The sequence below is a fragment of the Rhamphochromis sp. 'chilingali' genome (assembly GCF_963969265.1).
Source record: "Rhamphochromis sp. 'chilingali' genome assembly, chromosome: 5".
Taxonomy (NCBI): domain Eukaryota; kingdom Metazoa; phylum Chordata; class Actinopteri; order Cichliformes; family Cichlidae; genus Rhamphochromis; species Rhamphochromis sp. 'chilingali'.
In genome coordinates, this window is record NC_137932.1 from 6,455,177 (window position 1) to 6,476,335 (window position 21,159).

At 39.7% G+C, this 21,159-nt stretch overlaps 1 protein-coding gene across 2 annotated transcripts; it reads right to left on the reverse strand.

The window, feature by feature from the left end:
- Nucleotides 1-1,022: 1,022 nt before the first annotated feature.
- arhgap18 (Rho GTPase activating protein 18) lies at nucleotides 1,023-20,863 on the reverse strand. 2 transcript variants are annotated; one of them, XM_080883204.1, is made up of 18 exons: nucleotides 20,505-20,863; nucleotides 11,515-11,779; nucleotides 10,951-11,077; nucleotides 10,248-10,330; nucleotides 9,864-10,013; nucleotides 7,650-7,713; nucleotides 7,103-7,221; nucleotides 6,431-6,502; nucleotides 6,205-6,298; nucleotides 5,875-5,966; nucleotides 5,012-5,089; nucleotides 4,300-4,459; nucleotides 4,124-4,206; nucleotides 3,819-4,025; nucleotides 3,554-3,685; nucleotides 2,662-2,786; nucleotides 2,517-2,572; nucleotides 1,023-2,338 (listed from the first exon to the last, which is right to left on the reverse strand). In XM_080883204.1, the coding sequence occupies exons 1-18, from the start codon at nucleotides 20,636-20,638 to the stop codon at nucleotides 2,247-2,249; spliced, it is 2,133 nt and encodes a 710-aa protein (XP_080739330.1). In that variant the 5' UTR covers nucleotides 20,639-20,863; the 3' UTR covers nucleotides 1,023-2,246. The 2 variants fall into 2 exon arrangements, with proteins under 2 accessions (XP_080739330.1, XP_080739331.1); XM_080883205.1 differs by having other exon boundaries at nucleotides 2,662-2,783; nucleotides 20,505-20,862.
- Nucleotides 20,864-21,159: the final 296 nt, after the last annotated feature.

Sequence of the window (21,159 nt, forward strand, 5' to 3'; positions counted from 1 at the left end):
GATAAGATAAACCTTTATTAGTCCCACATGTCCTGCAAAAGGTAGGCAGCTGGGAGCTTCCAATGATGCACTGTATTTCTTCTTCACTTACCTTTTTCACTCACGGTGTGTTTATACATCACTTTGCATTTGATAATTATTCTGTCTCTCTTCCACAGTGTCTTTTGTGCCGTCTCCCTCCCCTCACACCCAACTGGTCGCCGCAAATGAGCCTGGTTCTGCTGGAGGTCTCTTCCTGTAAAAGGAAGTTTTTCCTTCCCACAGTCAGCAAAGTGCTTGCTCACAGGAGAGTCTGATTGCTGAAAATTTCTCTCCATTATTTTACAATCTTTACAATATAAAGTGCCATGAGGTAACTGTTTTTGTGATTTGGCACTACATAAATAACACTGAACTAAATCGAGCACATTTACAAACAAAAGGTTTTTGGTTCAATTCCAGCTGGAGAAACAAATCTTCTTTGCAGGGCATCTGGGGTAAAAACTCTTCTAAATCAAACATGTGGAACTACCTGCTGTGGTGACCCCTTGTGACAAGGGAGACGTCAAAAGTAGCCTTTAACTTTCTGGTTGATCAATAAGTTTCATGAAGCTTACAGGCTCAGGTGAAGAATACAAGGCCTGGAATCTGTAGTACTGGTACATAATAAAGGTGTCAGCAGCTTTAGAATATTAGTTTAAAATTCAAAAGCACTGTGTAAATTCTTATGGATATTATATTCTGCTACAAAGTGTGGTCTGTTTGCATCTGGTGCCCTGAATCTGACTCACAGAAAACCTGTACACTAATTCAATCTTTCTGTAAAAACTGCCAAGAGCTCTGACTCAAGCCCTTTACATCCAAGCTGTTGGACCTCATTATTTCTAACCTCACTGTTACTCTAAGTAGGTCAGTACAACGTGGTGGGAAACTAACTTCTCATTTGAAAATTGGAGAGATACAGGACTGCGACAGTTTTTCCAGTGTACAAGAACTTTTAAGGCATTCGGATACATGAGCACTCATACCAACAGATGTGGTAATTAATAACTGCATGTTTATTTACAGGCAGTTTTAGTGGTCATTTCAGAGGCAGTTACACAAAAACAGTTATCTGAAAAAAATCACAGTAAACAACAATACAAGGCAGAAAAAAAAACAAGATATTCAAAAAAATAAATAAATCAAAATCATTCAAAATAAACCCAAAATCATTTTTTTTTTTAATACTCCCTAGCTATACATAAAAGAAGTGGCTCTATAGTGCAGACACAATCCTCCACAGGCTGCTGAAACTGTGAGAAACTGCACTAAATCTGATAAGACCTTTGTTGATAACTGAGAGAAACACAAATAGATGCCAAAAAAACCCAACATAAAATGGGGATTTTTTTCTATTCCTGTCTAAATGCATGTTTTGCCAAAGTAGAATATATCAACTCATGTCCACACTGTGGATGGTACTGAGCCAAAAATGAATAAAACAACAAATGAACAGATATGTTTGGAGCCCAGCACGTGCAAATGTATCATCCAGTCAGCAGTCTATCCCTTTAAAGCAATACTTAAAGTGAACTTGACACACACAGTACTGCATGTGTATGACGTACACATGTGCTTGTTCACATTGTAGAGTAGGGTAAAACACTCACACATCCACTGTTTTTGATCAGTTTTCTTCTACGCTAAAAAATAAACCACTGCTTTACAGCACCTACCTTTCAGCTTCAGAGACCCAAACCTCCAAAGCATCCTTCCTGGTGAAATGCTCAGATTTAATGCTATTTAATAATGTGGCTGTACACATCATTTTTAGGACTTTTAATAGACATATAAACAGATAAAAAAAAAAAAAAAAATCATAATTAGCCCACAAAAATGGACCAGTATTTATTCATGACTGATTTATGATTTAATCAATATTATTTTTCTGCACCAAACTATTAATCTCTATAATCTCCTGTTAATAATAATAATAATTTTCCTTTTTTCCCCCATTGAGAAAAAAGTATGGGAATTTAAGTTGTGCAATAAACTAAAAAGGACACGTATTTCCACATAACATAAAATCTGCTTTGATGAGTTCTTCCATTAGAAAATGTGCATTTTGTGGCAAATTTGAGGATCAGTTAAAAGTATCTATATCTATGCTACATATGAAAACTCCAAGTGCATCCAGAACCACAGACAACAAGGCAGCGGATATTCTTTCAGGACACAGTGGTGGCAATTTAGAGAGGTCCAGCATGAAGCAGGACCTGATGAACTCATCGCTGCATAGCTCTGATGACCCACTCTGCTGTAGGATTCACCTGGTAGAGGTCTTTCATATACGTTTCCCCATCTAGGCATCTTTCCTCTTTGAAGACGACAAGAAGAAGAGCAGACAGAGAGAAACATTAAACACATTGACAGCATGTACTGTCACGACTTAAAATGCATATTTGTGCCATAGAAGCTGTTTTATGAGCAAGGAAATTAATATTGTAGTGTATGTTTTTAGTTTACACATGTAGTTTTATGGGAGCAGAACTCACTGATGTTTCCGCCGATCTCATAGAGACACAAATCATCTGTTTTTACTGCCAACGAGCTGGAAGGATGAGAGAGATGAGAGACGTAGTCAGAGGACATGCGGGCATGTGAGAGCTTCTCTGTTTGTGTTGTTAATATTCATGTTACCTGTCCTGGCTCAGGAAGCGTGTTAACACATCACAAGCCTGCAAGTCTTCGGTAAGTTGAAGTGCCATAGAAATTTTACTGAACTGTGGTGCGTGGACTCGGATAATCCCCTGTGAGGTCTCCTGCTTGTACACAGAGTCAGAGAAGAGAAACAGACTGTCAATTGCATTAGATGTAAACAGTTGAATAAAATAAGGTAATCTAAATCACTCTTCTAAATAACCCAGGTACTTACTTAAAACCTGGACTAATGACAGCTCAAGAATGTGGACTTAAAAAAAATTGTGGCTCCTCTGTTTAATAAACTACAGTCAAGGTTTAGGTTCACATCACTAAAGTTATTCATCCACTAAGAATCTGTCAAGAGGAACAGATTCGTTTTAACACAAGACTGCACAAAAGAAAGAACTGCCTAGAATCCCTTCAATTGCTGATTAACCAATCGCTCTTGTCAGACACCCGTGAGGAAAAGAGGCCGACATCTAATCAGGAGGATTGTGTGAGCTGCACAACGGCTCCTGTATAAATGATTTAAAAATTCAGTTATCATGATCTTCATTGTACTTTTATACAATAACACTAGATGTCACCATTTCTCAGACTGAAAATACAGTAAAATCTGTAGCCATCATAGACAGACTGACTTGTGTGCTTTTTTCCTAAATCTGTCATACATCGTCCTTATGCAAAGAAACCCTTTGTCTGCTTTGACACCTTTACCAGTAGTTTACAGGTGGTCTTCTGATAAACAAGATGTACACGGCCACCGGGTTAATGACTCTAGTCCTCTGATTTCATTGTATTACATAATACAGTGTGTTTATAATTTATAGATTTCTAATAGGATATTAAAAAACGTATCTCAGTGAAGCCAGGAAATTCAAACTCTTACCTCAGGGATAGTTTTCTCAGACGGTCTTTCAATGGCTATCTTCTTCAGCAGCTTCCGTACGGCTCTCTCTTTTTGCTTCCTCTGACTTTCCATATTTTGGTGCCTGACCTGATTCATAATGAACTTGGGGATCTGGATAAGACAGGCACATCACAGAGATATACTCCATTAAAACCAAAAAATAATGGTGGTTAGTGAGTAACTAGTTTAACCACACAAAAATGCCACACATGCACAGCTTTAATGCTAAGATTTTTTTTCTTACAGTCCACAGGAGATTTTGATATCTGATCAGCAGACGGACAATGTTGGCCGTGCTGGTTGCCATGGAGAACTCCTGTTGTTCTGTAACCTTGGACCGAAAGCCTTTAAACATGAAGATGTTGGGCGCCATGACGACAGAGACATTGTTCAGGGTCATTTTATTCTTGGCCTGATTTTTAATGACACGCTGGAAAAACTCCACCAGTGCCTGCAAACACAATTTTTTATTTCACTACAAAAATAATCACGCGCCATAAAGGAATAATATAGGGAACAGAAATGTGATGACCATAAAGCCAAATTTACCTTCAAAGTGTCTCGATTGGCTTCAGGTAGCAAAAGGACGAGCAGGTTTAAAGCCTGTAGCTGCTGCTTCTTTGTGGGGAGATCTGTGAATGCACACAAATATACACAGCATGAGTGTGACACTTTGTTGCCTCACTATGTGTGTATGAAGCACTTGTCGTAAACAGGAAACATACTGTTAACAGCAATAAATGCATTGAGGTACTCCACGGTCAGTAGTGGATGGGGTAGCTCCCTGATAAACAGCTTCAAAAGGCTAGCAGCATCGTGCTGTTTCATCTGTTGCCACGAAAATGTCCCATCATAGAAGGAGGACTCAAGATCCTGGCACAGGAACTGGAGTTGGGACAGACAGAGAGCCTTTATCAACTTCAAGTACAATCAACAACACTATTACTTTCACATTTCAAATAGAGAAAGAGGTGATGTCACGGGAAGGAAAAGCTCAGTTTTAAGCTGCGTTCCCACTGGAAGTGACAGTGAAGAACATTTGGTCAATTCAAGTGACCATGGGCGAAATAACCGATGGTGGCCCAAGGTAAACTTCTCAACTTCCAGGTGAGCGACTGAAGCGCCTACCAGGAAACCAATAACTGACATATGACCTAATAGTAAATATATTACAGGGTTTCTTAGGCAACCAGAACCTGGACTGTCTGCAGGTTCTGAGCTGTCAGCTTCAAAGTGATGAATGATGGGTGAAGTGTTTTTTTTTTCCCCCCAGTGTGGACACTGCTTAAGATGAATGACAGTGTGGTTGGAGACGGAGTAGGGAATATATATGCTCTGGAAGTTGATGCTTGATTTTATTATGCTTGGCGTTATTATGAACCTGAGATTTTACATTGTCTCTGTGGGAGGGGTGGTCAGCTAAATACTTGAACTAACCTTGACTCTAGTGGCTACTCCAGGGATCCGAAGAAGCCCCTCTGTGTGTAATCCTTCCTCCTCGATATGACTGATGATCTTATGATGAGAGAAAGAAAATGTCATTTAAAAACACCATTAAAACAAACATAAAGCCAATGAGTTGAGTGTAAATTTTGAGGTTTGGAAATATGCTTAAATACACACACATGCAAAAGAACAAACTACGATTACAACAGAGGTTCCCAAAGTGTGGGACCTGCCCCCTAGGGGTCATTGCGGGAGGGGGGGGGGGGGGGGGGGGGGGGGGGGGGTATGAAAAGAGGCGGGGGGGAAACAAAACGTTTGGACACTGCTAGCGTAATGGACAGGTTTTTGACGGGGCTTCCACACTAACGCAAAGCAGGAGATGAAGCATCGCCAAATATGTTTCCAAACCAACTTCCTTCCAAGCCAAAGACTAGAAAATATGGTGAAGCATATCTTCCCTTTGGCTTCACCTGCACAAGTGCCAAGGAGGTCTCCCCTGCAGAACTGGTTTTCACTGCGTCTGGAGCATGCACTGGGCTCTCCAAATCACAGAAAAAAAGAATCCCACATTCTTGATTTTTAGTTCACAAACACTTCTTATAATGACTAACTACTCCTGAAATTTTGCTCTTTATACAGTAAGGTTACAGTGGGATACAAATAATATCAGGCTGATCCTGCCACGATTTATTCCCCCTGTCCAAATCATGAACAAACAGCATCCCACAGTTGTTTATGTTTTTGAACCCATTTTGCACTTTGGGGCGAACATTGTTCTTGTAAAACAAAGGGGGGCCTAGCAAAAAAAGTTTGGGAACCACTGGATTACAATATGTGAATGTCAGTGCACTCACCTTCTGCAGTATCAATGGCACTTTGGTTCCAGGAACCCGTCTCTGGTCCTGATCCAATAAAGTGGTAAGAGGAACCCCAAACAATCCACTTTCTGCAAACACAAACAAATAGTGAGTAAAACAAAAGCACTGCACCGCACACAAGCACAGATACCATACAGGCACACATACCTTAGCTTTCTGTTTGTATGTGTGTAAATGTATTTATCTGTTGTATCTGACTGTGTGATTTGTGTAATGAGACATTTCTATTTAGGCTGTGGGGGCCATCTTGTGTGTGTGTGTGTGTGTGTGTGTGTGTGTGTGTGTGTGTGTGTGTGTTTGTTTAACCTTTAGTCTTCACTTTCAGGGCCTTGGCTGGCTTGAGGTCTATTCCAGAAGTGTCAAACAGAGCAGTCATCTCCACAAGCACCAGTCTATGCACCTGACAGAACATTACACACAGACACAGATAAACACAATGATGATACTAAACAGTAAGTGAATGTGGAGACAGCTCATCAAACACTTGTCTTGTAGGCATAGATACACAGATCACTGTGTTACATCATTTTACCTTTTTCATATCCAGAGGAGACAGGTCTCCTATTCGCGTCTGACCCGTTTTATCTGGGAGAAGCTTAAAGTTCTAGGGAGGAAAAATAAAGCTAAATTGACTTCTTATTGTATTTACATTCAGTTAGTGTAAAAGTCAAATAACTGCATGATGATAGATACAGAAAAACCCTTTTCTGACATTGTATGATCAGTGGAATTGTTCTGTTATACCAGCTCCAGCCACCAGATGTCACTAAGATTTAGCTCCAACACCATATCTGCTAATTGACAACACCATATATAGGACAGAAATGCTTATCAACTTCCAACACTGTATATAGATCAAACAAACAAATTCCAACATAACTGTAACTCTAAAAAAAATCTGATTATAAGGGTCTGCAATCCAACACAACAACAACTGTGTGCAAATAGTTTTTTCTGTGCTGCCATATCCATCTTCTGCTCTTCCTGGTAATTACTGACCTGCAACAACTTTCAAATAGCTTTGCCATGCTTGCCTGACAAAGTAAATGATCAATGCATCCTCTTTTGACTCTAAAGCGCCAACGCTGTCTATTGCACAAGCACAGACATGTTCAGACAATAAGAAAATTAAAAAAACACCATTAAGGAAGTGAATATGCGCATGACCTTTGTGTCCGTGTAAATTCTCAGGAATGCAGCTCACCGGTAGTTTGTCGTCAGGAGAGTTAAGGCTCCGGGTGACCTTAAAACTTTGGTGGTTGTCCCTGTAACTGAGCGCCTGCTCTGAAAACGCCACGTCAACATTCAGCTCTGTCTCCGTTTCTGTTTAGAGACACACACAATGAAGAAATAAAACTTATGACCACACATGTAGGGTAGTACAGATATGTTTATGATAGCTAAGTGCAAGTGTATACAAAGAGACAACTGGATGTGTTTTATTGGAGTTTAAGAGCGCAGCGTATTAGTCACTGCAGCACTCATAAAAAACCTATTCTCTGCAGCTTTATCTTCTCTGTTGTGGAGAACTTATGCTTATTATACAGTCACATGACTATACTCTGTTACTTCCTCTTGAATGTTCTCATATCACACAGGGACTTGTGTTAGTTCCCAAAAATGTGTGTGTGTGTTGCTAGGCAGATTTTTTTTTTCTTTTTGGTGGTGGTGGTGGTGGGGGGTCTCAGTTAGTGATTTATGACACTGACTCATATTGTAAGCACTTATCTGCATGAGTATGCTGCACATACCGGTTGAAGGGGCACCTTTCTGTCCATTCTCACTTCCTTCTTCGGATTTTTGAGGCTCCCCATCCTGCAACACACAGCACAACACACACACACAGACGTGAACAACACAGCAGTCAACAAGTTTAACAAGTCACAAATTTATAGAAAGCCCTGTTACACATTATCTTTTCTGTTAATTAGTGGACAAAGTCTGTGTGTGAGTGTGCATGAAATAAATATGAGAGGCTCAAACTGTTCAAACAGTTTGGACTAAAGACAGATTTAAATTTAAACGTATTATTTGTTAAATTTATTTCTGATTATAAATCTTGATCCCTGTATTTCATTTTATTTTTGTAATTTATCAACGATAACTCCAGTCAACTCTTTAACCCATACTGAATTTGCAGTGATGTCATAAAATTTTGGATTTTTTTAGGGAACTAGCAAGTAAATACTGCGAGACCTGTACTGAAGTGAAACACAAATTTGTGACCACTTCCTTTGTGGTACGTGAAACAACAGAACACTGAAAATGCTTATTTTCATGAACATCGAGTTAATTTTAACTAAAAAGGCAAAACCTCATAAATGTCATTGTCAGTTCCCTTATGATTTTTCCAAAGGGCACTGACAATGCTTTGAGGATCTACATAGTCATGCATAGCAGCGTGACTGAGGCATAGGTCTATGCAAGTCAGTCAAAAGTCTGCGACCCTTGTATGTGTCGCTTTGCAACCAAAAATGGTAATCAACAACTCTAAAGTATGACGTCACTTGAAACTTCATAACAAATTCGCTATGAGTGTACTTTGTGTTATGCATGTTGAGTTCTGATCAGCTGTTTATAATTTAATTTGTTGTTTAGGTTGTAAAGTTGGCAGCATTAATCTCTTTTTGTCTTTTGTTGTTGCTGTGTTTTAAAGAACAGTAAAAAGAGTTGGCTTCCACCCTGTCAAAATTGGTTGTTCATCCAGTTTATCTACTTTGGCGCCGACCCCGGTGTATGGTACAACAATCCAAATGTTGAATGTTGCATCGAACATTTAACATCCTCAATAGTTGTCATTTGGGCTGTGTAGCAGAAAGATTAGGAACACTAAACGATTTTCCACCAGCAGGACTGAAGATAAGTTACCAGCAATGATTTAAGCTTGATTTAAGACTGCGCTACCCTGTTAAACTCACAAATCACACTAGTAAGAATTCAGTGTGCTTAGTGTACCACATGGAGAGTGTACTAGCTGAAGTATCTAAATTAAGATACAGTCGTAGCCTAGAAAGTACCCCACTGTAAAACCACATCTTGTTATCCAAACTATATTTATTATGCATATGTAAAAAAGTGTACAGCCAAAAGGTGGATCATCACTGTCCAGATGGCAGCAAGGTGTGGTTGGGAGTTGTGTTTTGTTTTGGGCCTCTAAGCAGACTCCTCATCTCATCCATATGCTCAGGTGCCAGTGATGATCTGAGGAGTTTCAATTACTCACTTCAGAGCTTCCTGGTCTTGGGCTGTGCACATGCCACACCAGCTTGTGATGTTTCCTCTTAAGATGCTCTTTATATTACCACTACAGCTCACTGGGTTGAGTAAGGCTCCAGGAGCTGGGCTTGTTTCTGGCCTGGACCCTCCCCCTGCTTTCCTCTCTATTCTCTACTGTCTTTGACCAATAAATAATATAAATGCAAACAAAATTATTTAACAAGGAAGAATCATATATATTATACTTACTGCTCTTCTGTACAAGCTAGCAAGAACTTTGCTGTCTTTTGCCAGGCTAAGCTAAATCAACCATTGCTCTAACTTTGTGATCAGGCATTAGAATGGCTACTCACAGCAAGAAAGGTATAATGAACTCATTCTGTTTAATGAATCAGTTAGAGATGATTTGAGCTTTGTGACATGGCGTGCTACCATGCAATAAGCAGTCATCATGTTTTCCAGGAAAATCCCAGGAGATCAGCAGTTTCTTAAATACTCAGACCAGCACGCCAGGCTCCAACAATCGTGCAGCATTCACAGTCACTGAAATCACCTTTCTTCCCCATTCTGATGCTCAGTTTGAACTTCAGCAGGTTGTCTTGAGCATGTTTACATATCTAAATGCATTGAGTCCCTGACACGTGATTGGCTGATTAGATATCTGTGTTAATGAGCAGTTAAAAAGGTGTACCTTACAATGTGGCTGGTGAGCTGGCAGTTTGTGTCAAGCACAGTGTTGATCTGCTAACCTTATCAGGGTGTCGGAATATATCTCGAACATCAGGAAGTTGTTGCCGGTTACGTCGCCTTAAGGTCTGCTGCACTGATGCCACGCGACGTTCTACGGCTGCCGCCTGAGTCCTGGTGAGCGTGGAAAGGAAAACTGCACTGTCTTCTTCCTGTCAATACATAGATTAAGATCAAACACAAACTTAAATCTATTTGTTGTTTTCACACAATGTTTTACATTAGTCCATCTTTTTTTCTCTCATGTACATGCTTATTTGTATAAGAAGGCTTCAAACGTGACAAAGAATAAATGCTTATTTAAGATCTGACCTGAAAATATGGAACTGATTAACTGTACCTGGACTAACTTCTTATTAATTCAATAAAAGATATATGATTGTTACCTGATCATGATCCACTGTGATTGAATGATCAACAAGCCGCGCTAGACCTGCTTCTGCAAGCCACGCCTCCTCCTGCTCACCCTCTGAAAGAGACAAACAGAATGAGCAATACTGAGAAGGGAAGATGATGGGCAATTCCCTACTTGGTTGCTGAGATGATGCGGCGTTACTTAAACAAATCTACAGGTGCAGGAAAGGGAAAGGAGCGACCACATACACAAATGGCTTACATATTCTAACAGGAAGAGCGCATTTACGCTAGAAAACAATAGTCTTCACACACTAAAGGCTAAATTTGACTGAAGAAATGCACAGGAAGTGCATTCCTACTGTGCAAGCCAACACAGAGCCAGTATCCACAAGTCTGAGCTGGCCCAGCAGCGGTGTGTGATAAACAGCTGGTACTTAAGTCCCACATGAAACTACTTCAAAACGAGACACTTAATGTGTTTCCAAACTGTTTAAACAGAGATGCGAATGACGGCAAACAAGCAGAAAATGAGTATAAGCATCGGGGTCTGAGGGAGACATACAAAGTGTTACATAAAGAGATGAATGAAAAGGCTGAGCTTTCAGTGAGGAATTCCTCTTCCAGTATAGAAACAGACTTTTAGATTAGAATTTGTTTGCGTCTGGACCAACACATATGTCCAAATAAGTCTACGATCCAAATTTTGCCTTCATCCTTTAATGTGTATCTCACCTTCAGGAATTTTCTGCAATTCCTCCTCTTGAACTTCTCCCTCTCCCCTCTCTCCTCCGCCGCCCGAGAATGAAATATTCTCCACCTCCTTCCAATAGTCGTCCATCTGCAGCTCGTCCAAAGAGTCCTTCAAAATGAGCAGACGTGCAGAAAAATGAGGTTTTAAGCTCACAGTTTCAGCTTCTCTGCCCCGTTTCAGCGATTAATAATTCATTTCAACGATCTTCCAGATATGATCCACAGAGATAATGAAGTAGACAGGTCTCTCAACTGGTCTCAACAAGTCTAGATGGTGGCAGCAACTGGCTGCGCCAACTGTCTGCTCTCACATAACACACATACCACACACACACACTTTTCATAAAGTGTATAAGAATTAAAGCAAACCCAAGAGCTTGCGTACTGTGTCACTCCCAGTGCAACTAAGAGAGGCTCAAAATACTGTACATCTTACCAGAGAGCTGTAAAATACAAAAAAAAAAAATCCTATACAGCGGAATTTTGTAGGAATGAAATGAAGTATTTGCCCCAACAGACTGAAAGTGAACAAAATCTGCTGGCTACCTGAGAGTTGTAGCGCTGACATGCAGGCGATGGTCTCGACCTGGAATTGTGGCTGTGCCTGGGGCTGTGGCTGGAGCCAGTCTTGGGGCTGGATCCAAGCTTGGGGCTGGAGGAATGCTGGATTGCAGAATTTTGACTGGGCAGTGACATTGGCTCCGTGCTGCTGGTTTCTGTGCTGCCAGTGGTAGAAGAAGCAGAAGTGCCATATCTGTCTCCTTGTTGTCCATTCTGGCTGTGTTGCAGGGTGTACTGGCCTGTTTTGCGGCTGGAGACACATACAGACAAGAGCAGGGAGAGGTTCGTGAAATAGGTACATAATGGACAAAAGTTAAAATTGAGTCATTGGAGTTCATACACTTAGCTGGATATAGCTGCGTAAGGCATTGCTTTGCTTATTTTGAAATGCTGATTTATTAAGATTTTTATTTTTTGTGTACCATTGAAATATCAGTGTCTGTGATGCAGAGTAGCAAAAGAGGATCCCAATAAACTAAAGAAATAATATGGCAAGCCAGCAAAACGTATCATCTTGCTATCATAGTGGTCATGATGTAAGAAGGGGCAACTAGGTTTCTCTTGTAGCTGTGTACTTTGGACTTAGTAGTGACAGATGCCTTCCTCCAGCACTTGTTGGAAACATGCTCTGTAAGTACACAGGTGTGTATGCACTGATATTTCCTGTACCTTTAATGACATGAAAACAGGGCGATACAGTAACTCTGGACACGCTGGTCAAAGGCTCCAACTTAAGTTAAGCTATTAGCAAGGTCGTTTCCTAATCAGTCATCTAATGATGCCAGCATTTTCTTGGAATAAAAATAGCACATCTCGCAGACCTTGGACTTTCCTTTGCTATACAAACACTGCAAACAAAGTTTATCACAAGGCATATTAGTGTGGCTTAGCCTAGGTTAGTTGATGGTGTAAATAGATAATACCTGCTAGAAATATCCTACTGACATATTAAGTACATTACTTTAGGTATACAATTTATCTGAACATATCTTTTCACCTTCCACATACAGAATTTCAATATCAATACTGTGTGTCATTAAATCTTCCTGCTCCAATAATATATGTTTAGTCCTCTGTTTCTCCTAAAAGCCTCTCTCTTATCCTGGTTCTGCTTGAGGTCTCTTCCTCTTAACAAAGGAGTTTTTCCTTCCCATTGTCACCAAGTGCTCGGTCTTAAAAGGGTTGTCTGATTGTGACAGTTTTCCCTCTAATTTTGTGGGGTCTTTACCTTATGATATAAAACACCTTGAGGAGGACTGGTGCTTTATAAATGTTGCAAATAATCTGATGACATCACAATAGATCACTGCAGACAGATCAGAGGTAGACTGACATCAAAATGGGGAAAAATAATATAAATGTGATACTGGCTAGCTGGCCAGTTAACAATTTTGTAATTCACTACAGTAAATGCAACCGATTTAAGATGTTCCAGGACTGCTTACTATGAACTTCTTTAAATTTGACCACAACATTAGCAACTAAAATGGACTTGCAACCAATAAATGTCATGAAAAATATGAGTTTATATTGACGATAACAAAGGTCTAGTTCAGGTCAGTGTACTAAGTTAATACAATTAGTTAATCGGAACAAGAAAGATGAGTTATAAAGATGAGTTACTGTTTATTCTTTTTTTCCCCCCGGTACACACAGATATCACAGGCACAGGTGTTCCTCCAGTAAAAGACGTAAAAAAGTAAAACCCAGCGAGTGCCACTCACTTTTTCCCCCCTTGGAATTTCAGCTCCCATCACACTGACAAGGTCTCTTGTAACATGTGCATTTTTCTGCTGGATTTGAAAGCACACACTAAAACTGAACATTAACAATATAGAAACTATTCATTTTTATGTTTTTTCTTGCTGATTTTAAATGTTGAATGCAACATTTCTTATGTATTTATTCTGCTTGTGCCCACTAATAAAGACACAAAGTTTTCACACCTGCTGTACTATAATTAGTAGCACCTCTGTCACTATATATTGTGTAATTACAACATCCGGGAGAAGAATAAGGGCAAAAAGGGTTAAAACGCTATTACATCAGCTTATTGAAATGTCCCAGAGCATCAGCATGGGTTCTAAACTGTGCCAACAACAGCAGCAAAGCTTTCTTCAATTATAAGATTGATTAAGCATGACAACATTTGTCTCTCTTTCCTTTAAGCAACAAGAGTTATATTGAGCAAGCCACTACACTTGTAGTGCAAGTGAAGCTCCTTAAGGGTCTGTGGTTTCAGTGTCACACATCAATCAAGCTGAAAGGCTGCTTTCAACAATCTTGTCATTCATCCATCTTTTTGCAAATTATCAGTGTCATCTCATTTACCCAAAAATATAGAGCTGCACACCCGTTAGCAGGGCTGTTTAAAACATCGGACACCACGACAATAAAACTGATTGGAACAGGCCCCTCAATTAAAAAACTACAAGTATGGCTCCTGAGTCCGAACACAGTTATTCCCGTTTCTATTAAAGGGTGCTGTCATGCACCAATATAGACCTAATATTTCAAATGTATGCTTGAGAATCATTATAAAGCTCTCAAATAACAAAACAATGACTTATTAGGTGTTTGTAAGAGATGACATGTTTAGTCGGTATATACAATATGTTTATAAAGCATTAAGTCACTAATAAATGGGACATTAGGTCAATTTCAATACAGTATAACACAGCAAAAATACCAAAACAAAAAATTCCTATATAACTAATATTTAAGTTTATTTTATGTTAGAATGATATAAAATCACAACAACTTCACTTTGACATATGCTAAAGCCAACAAAGAAAAGGAGGGAGAAGAAAATCGTGTAAAGTAAAGTTGCCCTTTGTGCAAATATATGATTTACTTTCAGGTAATGAAGATAAGCAGAACGTCCAAAAAAATGCAAACACGTGCAAATGTACCAACACACGTACATGAACTCTGCACATATTCACACAATCATATACACAGGTGTTCAAAAGCAAAAGATAAGCACTGATAACTTTTAACTAAAAAACTGCCATTTTCTACAAATCTCCAAGGAAATGGAGGAAGTGAAAATCAGTTAGTCCCAAGGACTAAATGGGATTTCAGACAGAGCGGCACTAAGCTGATGCTCTTTATTAATTAATTTGGAATTATCACCCCAGTATTACCCTGAGGGTTCGTGCTGAGCTACGGCCACATACCACAGCAGACTTCCTGCAACACCGAGTACAACAAAGCCATAAAAACACAAGGATTTAGCTGGAAGTTCTGTGCGATACCACCGACTTCTCTTTATACTTCATCTGTGGTTTTAATTTAAAAAATAAATAAATAATAATAATCATCTCCCAGTTCATGTCCATGTTGCCTTTAAAAGTTCAGGAAGTTTGATGCTTTCATTTGTGAGGAAAGACATCAGCGTTTTCTGATGTACCTCAGAAGATGCGTTTACCCTGAAAGCAGGCAGAGCTATGAGCTCACCACATGAGTTAATCGTTTACATGTGTTGATTCAGAGCTTCAGGATGAACAGTTTGACTAACTCATAAATCAGAGATGACCAAACAAACACACACACCAAAACGTGCACATTACTTTATCGGTGTTCAAATTCATAAAAGGCGTAAAGCAGCATTTGTTTTTTCTTTACAGTACATTAGATTTACAATGGAAAACATGTATGATTATGCATCAAAGTGTCTAGCAATTAGCTAATTTTAGTATTGAAAATAATATCGACTAGTTGGATTGCTGACTGTTTTTGTAAAGACTAAAAAGTAGAAACAAGTACTGAATGAGTTATATGCAGTAAGATTTAAAATTCTGGAGACCTGTGGGAAACTGACTTCCAGTGTAGTCAGTGGATATCCAGGCCAACATTTTCATTTCTGTCCAGGGGTCAGTGTCTGAAACGTGATTGTTCGATAGCATTGTGACTAAAAGTGGATGACAAACAGAAACCAGAGAGTTATCTGTACCAAAGGTCTTATTACCTACAGACTCTCCTAACCTGTTTATAGGGATTTTATGATCCCCGGTCAATTTTCCATCAAACCCAGCTGAACTTTGCATTTATTAAACTCTGTGACTTCCCAGTTTCATAGGGTTTCAGAATAAACTGGTTCCTCTGGAGCTGCCAGTTTTGTTTTAAGCACTTTTGTGTTTGTTCGAAACACTTTTGATAATTGAGAAGTTAGCGTTGCTGTGGTAGATTTCTCAGTTCCTGTGGAAATGTGGCAAACGTCATGTTTGCTGAACATTGGCAAGGTTAAAGTGACACTGTGAGTATCATGCCAAGCTGGTTATCATTTAGGCATTTTCCTGCATTTTAATAATTGTATCTGACACTCAAACTCAGAATCTGACAAAAATGAACTTCAGATCGTCAGCGATCTAACTGGGTAAGACACTCCTGCCACATTTTTCATTACAATACAATCATGTCATTCATGGAAATGTATTTACGACCTTGTTAAAAATTAACCTAAGGTTGTTGATCACTATGTAACAATCAGGTTAAACCCAAAGTTCAGGTCTGCCTCCTGTTTGTGTCTTCCTACAGTGTTAAAGTCAAGGTCGCAAAGCACACACCAAATTAATGCAAAGAAATTTGTTTAAGGCTTTGCATACAACATCACTTTGCTTGCTTATGCACACACACACACACACACACACACACACACACACACACACACACACACACACACACACACACACACACACACACACACACACACACACACACACACACACACACACACAGTCCGAGAGACTCAGCAGCGTGCCCTCAGCTGCCCTTGCGAGCAAAACAAACACATTCTCATTTTGGCACACGTACAGTACATATACATATTATCTTTGAAGTATATAGAGTGCTGCAATGGTGTGTATAATTGTTCTCTGTACCTTTTTCCACACCTTTTATCAGCTGCTTAGAGCTGCCGACAAAGACAGATTGCGCAAGGCCGTGTGTGCGCGCGTGGACTGAAAACAGCCTATAAAAATCAATCCCATGCTGTGAGCTGCAAACAGGAATGAAAGAAAACAGTGGCACACACAAAGAGCCAGTTCAGCACACATGAGGTGAACATGAGTCGAGATCTGAGGAAGCCAATTTCCCACATGACCAGCGTGACTTTATGAATCACTCCAGTGGCACAAAACATGATTTGGTGGAGTAAATGTAGCTTTAAATGAATCAAAGCAGATGTTATATTCGCAATTTCTAACAATTTATTAAAATTCTATCTGATCTATTCAAGAAGTAACAGCTATTATTATGTTAAAGACACACGATCATATTAAATATGGAGTAAGTTACAGCCTCGGCCTGCAGCATTAAGATGAAGCAAATATTTTAAAGCATTTGTAAAACAATCTTCTACTCTTACTATAAAACACCAAATCTCTACATGTTTGCCCACCAACTCCTTCCTATACGATCTCGAGTTCAGTGACCAAACTTGGCACACAGGTACAATCTTAGGTCCTTGAAGGTTCTTATCTATCGCATATATTATGACATCACCACATTGCATAGCAACAACATACCAATAGGCTAAAATGACCCTTTTATTTTTACTATGCAAGTGCCTCTAACACCTTAAAAAGCATTGTATTATATTAATTTGATGATAAAATCTAACTTATATCTACAAAACTTTAATATTATGATATATGTGCAATCATGTTGCCAGGCAACCACTTAAAAGTGGACAAAAATCACTGACTGAACAATACTGTAGCATGTACTTGTACTTTGACTTGAGCAGCCATTTTTCTTTTGCACTTTATTTTTACCCATGTTTGGTGTCAGATACAAGGCTTGTTTTCACACAGCTGCATTCCTGCATCTATTGGGATTGACTTTTGACATATTGGGAAATGTTTATTCACTTTCTTGCTGATAGTGAGATCAAAAAGACAACACGCTCGTGTCTGTACATGCTGTAAAGAGAAGCTTCAGGCAGATTTATCCCAAATTAAAACGTCTGGCTTGCTTGTAAAATAATTAATCATATTTCAATTTTATTTGTTTAATAGGATAAAAAACACCTATATGTGGCTTTTGCTTTGAATGTGAAGATATCCCTTTATAAACAACCTAAAAAAAATATTGTCCATAATGTACGACATAAGATTTTAAAGGAGTGCTTGTTTCAAAACTGACTTTGGAAGGGGAAGACAATCAAACTTATTTTTAAGGCTTCAAAACACAAAGTGAACAATGGGCAGCTGAGGAAAAGGGAAGAGGATGACAAGTGTTTGTGTGTCTGTCCGTGTGTGCACGTGGGTGTGGTATTTCCATTTAGACCAACAGATGCCAGCTGCTCTTTCTGAAGACAGAGCCTAGCTCTGTTTCCCCGTCTTACACAGTTGCTGGTGTCAGCAATGACCCACTGGTTGAACAAATCATCTTCTTGTAGTTCTAATGAATCGACAATATATGACCTATCCATGTCTGTTATAGTATTCCTGATTACTAACTCCTTTGCCATGTGTTTTTCTGTAGTATTCAGTTTTAGCTGCATCTCCTTAATCCTCAGCTCTTCTGTTTGTAATTTGTTTATCCTTACAGGCGCCAGATTTGATCTGACCGATATGTGTTATACAGAACACAGCTGTGTGTTTGCACCCTCTGCGTTGTTGTAATTCATTTTGGCCCGATGCCTTGTAACCTTTCATTTATTTCACTTCCTGTTGTAGTGCTCTGTTGTAGAGCTAAACTGTCTGTTTTGTCACGCTAAACTTTGAGAAGTAGTGTTTTATGCCAAGTCAAATTAAGCCAAAAGGTGAAGTGCCAAAAATTCCAGTTTCTCAAAATTCTGCCAGGCTCCAAGAGCGAGTCAGTCCCCACAGACCCCCATATTTCCTGAGATTCTGGGAACTGTACAAGGGATTGAAGCTTTTTAAGTCACTGAATCTGGAACTGGTGCTGTTGATCGAAGGGTCTGTCCTGTCCAAAAAGACTGCTCATTGTCTGGGCACTAATAGCTAGGTACATCTATAGATGTACCTAGCTAATGCTAGCTAGCATTAGCTGCTAAATTAACATCCAGACTCTCATTCATGTATGGTTTATAAAAAGAAAAACAAAGAAAAGAAAAAAAGAATGATGCATTAGCCCCTATGCTAAGGCCACTGCTTCAAGAGTAGTCAAAAAAGAATAATGACATCACTTTGGTTACAACCCTCTTTTATATACAGTCCATAGTTTATATATGGCAATGGAAAATGTGATATAATAGTGTAAAGTTTCCTTGCTTAGAGGGCCTGAATGTAACAAATAAAGACATCAAATGCGAGACTTGACACATTATGTCTCTCTGGCATTTCCTGATGAGGGGAAACAATGACTACAAAACTAAGCCTCCGCACGTCAACCTAGACAGGATACACATACTCTGCTTGGGAGGTGAGACAAAGGCAGCCTGTAATGTGATGCTGCTTTTCTTTTTTCTTCTAGCTACCTGGACAAGCCATCTGGAACACGCACAGAGATACACACCTACGCACAGGTGTGCGTGTTTGAATCCCAGCTGGGGCTGTTTACTTTTACCAGCCCACAGTTGGTGACGGCAGGTGTTTGCTGATGTAAATGAGCAGACTTCATATCCAGCTCAGCCTGTATGAATCAGCAAGATCCGTTATAAATAAAAGAGTAGCTATACAGTTGTTTCCGTAACACCTTAGTTCTCATTCATCGCTGCCCCAGCGACAGCACCTCTTGAATTACTGAGTCTCTTCCTCATTGTACAAGCGGACATGAAGGTCGTCAAACCATTAAATAAAACAATAAGCCAGAAAGTTAAGCTATGAAATCCAGACAAGGCATGACTACATTCTGCTACATGAAGAGAACATCAAAACACCCAATCAGATGTTGTTTTTCAGGTGGAGACTGATCACATCGAGTACTAGATTTGAAAAATCTGTGTAGGAAACATTGACTACTGCCCTGGAGGTTTGTGGCAGCCCAACATGTAATTTATCAATCATACATTTTACTAACCACATGACATCACAGACAATTATCATTCTGGCCTTATATTTCCACTGTTGCATGGCTCCATAGTGTTTTTTTGCCTAACAAGAGAGAGGTTACTTTTGGGATTGCCTCAGGAAGGGCATCCGGCATATATAAAAAAAGAAAAATCTGCCAAGTCAAACATGTATGGTTGCTCCCATGTGAATAAGAAAGCAGTTAAAAGTAGTTTCTGTATACTTTGTTACAGTTAAATTATGTCTTCAGACACTTCCGAATTATCCTGGTTTTAAACTAAAAACCAAAAGCTTTAAAGTGCAGCAACACAGGCCAAGTATAGAATAACTCTACACCCAGCTCTATATTTTAAGTGTCAGGGATTTTCTGTTTTGAATCACAGAAAACTGACTATCCCATATAGATTATTTGTTTTAAGACATCCTTACAGCTGTTATTTTCATAATAGAACAATCTGTGTAATATAACATGATTTTTTTCTGTTTAAGCTGATGGAAACTAGTGAACAGGATTTACCACAGCCCAAAAGTGTGTCACCAACCACACTGACCAGGGGAATGGGATATATGAACTACGAGCTAATTTAATACTTCTGCATTTGAGTCTGTTCACTGCTTATAAAACTAGCACTTCGTAGGGGAAGACTTTTCGTAAAGCTACAGTGCTAAGGAAGAACTGTGGATTAGGTGTGAAATCTTGGCCAGCGGAACAAAACCAAGGTGAAACTTGTTATCTGCTGATTAGGAAAAAGCATAACCAAAGGCCAAGGGCGGAGTTAGGCCAGAGGGAACAATAAGAAATGTGGACTGCCTGCAAGCGCAGTACACCGGGCCACTGCTGAGTTCAAGTTAACGCAGTTAACACTCCTTCCACAGCTGAAGTTCAAAAAAGAAAATGAGGAAAAAATAGCATTATCAACGTGACCTTTGCCCTCTTTCACACACACTTCTTTTAATGGTCTGTAAGGACGGCATTACAGCTGCACACACTCCCACCTGTGTACGGTGTGCTCGGCGTCCGGTACTGGCGGACAGCTGGACTCACACGGTCCAGTTTGCGGCAACAGTTCCGCGTTGCTGTGGTAACCCGTTAAAACCACTCCCTGTGACTCCATCTGCTGCCGGCTCATGTTTCTCCCGCTTTTCGTCTTTCTTCTATTTTACACACGGCTATGACATCCGATCGCTAATCGATAGATAATCACTTTATCCGTGTATTCCTTCCATCTGTGTGCGGATTTGCTGCCGACTCATTCTCACATTTTACTCTCCTCCTCCTGGTTCTCCTCCTCCTCGTCCTCTCGGCTCCGTGTTATCGTCTTTCTCTACAACTTGTCGGTGTGTTTTCTGAGAGGCAGCGCAGGACAGGGGCTGGATTACACTCACAGACCAGCTCCGGGATTGGTCCAAACCCCGCAGGGCAAAGTTTCCGATGTGACAGCGCACCCAGCTGCTCTAACAGGGTACTGAAAGCTTCCTGTACAAATAAGCTCAAGGGGGTTTTCGAGACTCCTCCATATATCTTCCCAGTAAACACACTTTTCTCCTTAGATTTGAATTATCATTTATATATAGACACACACGTATGTGTATTAACAGCTTGTGGCACCATTTTTAAAAAGTTGTAAAGCAGGACAATTAAAACCATGTT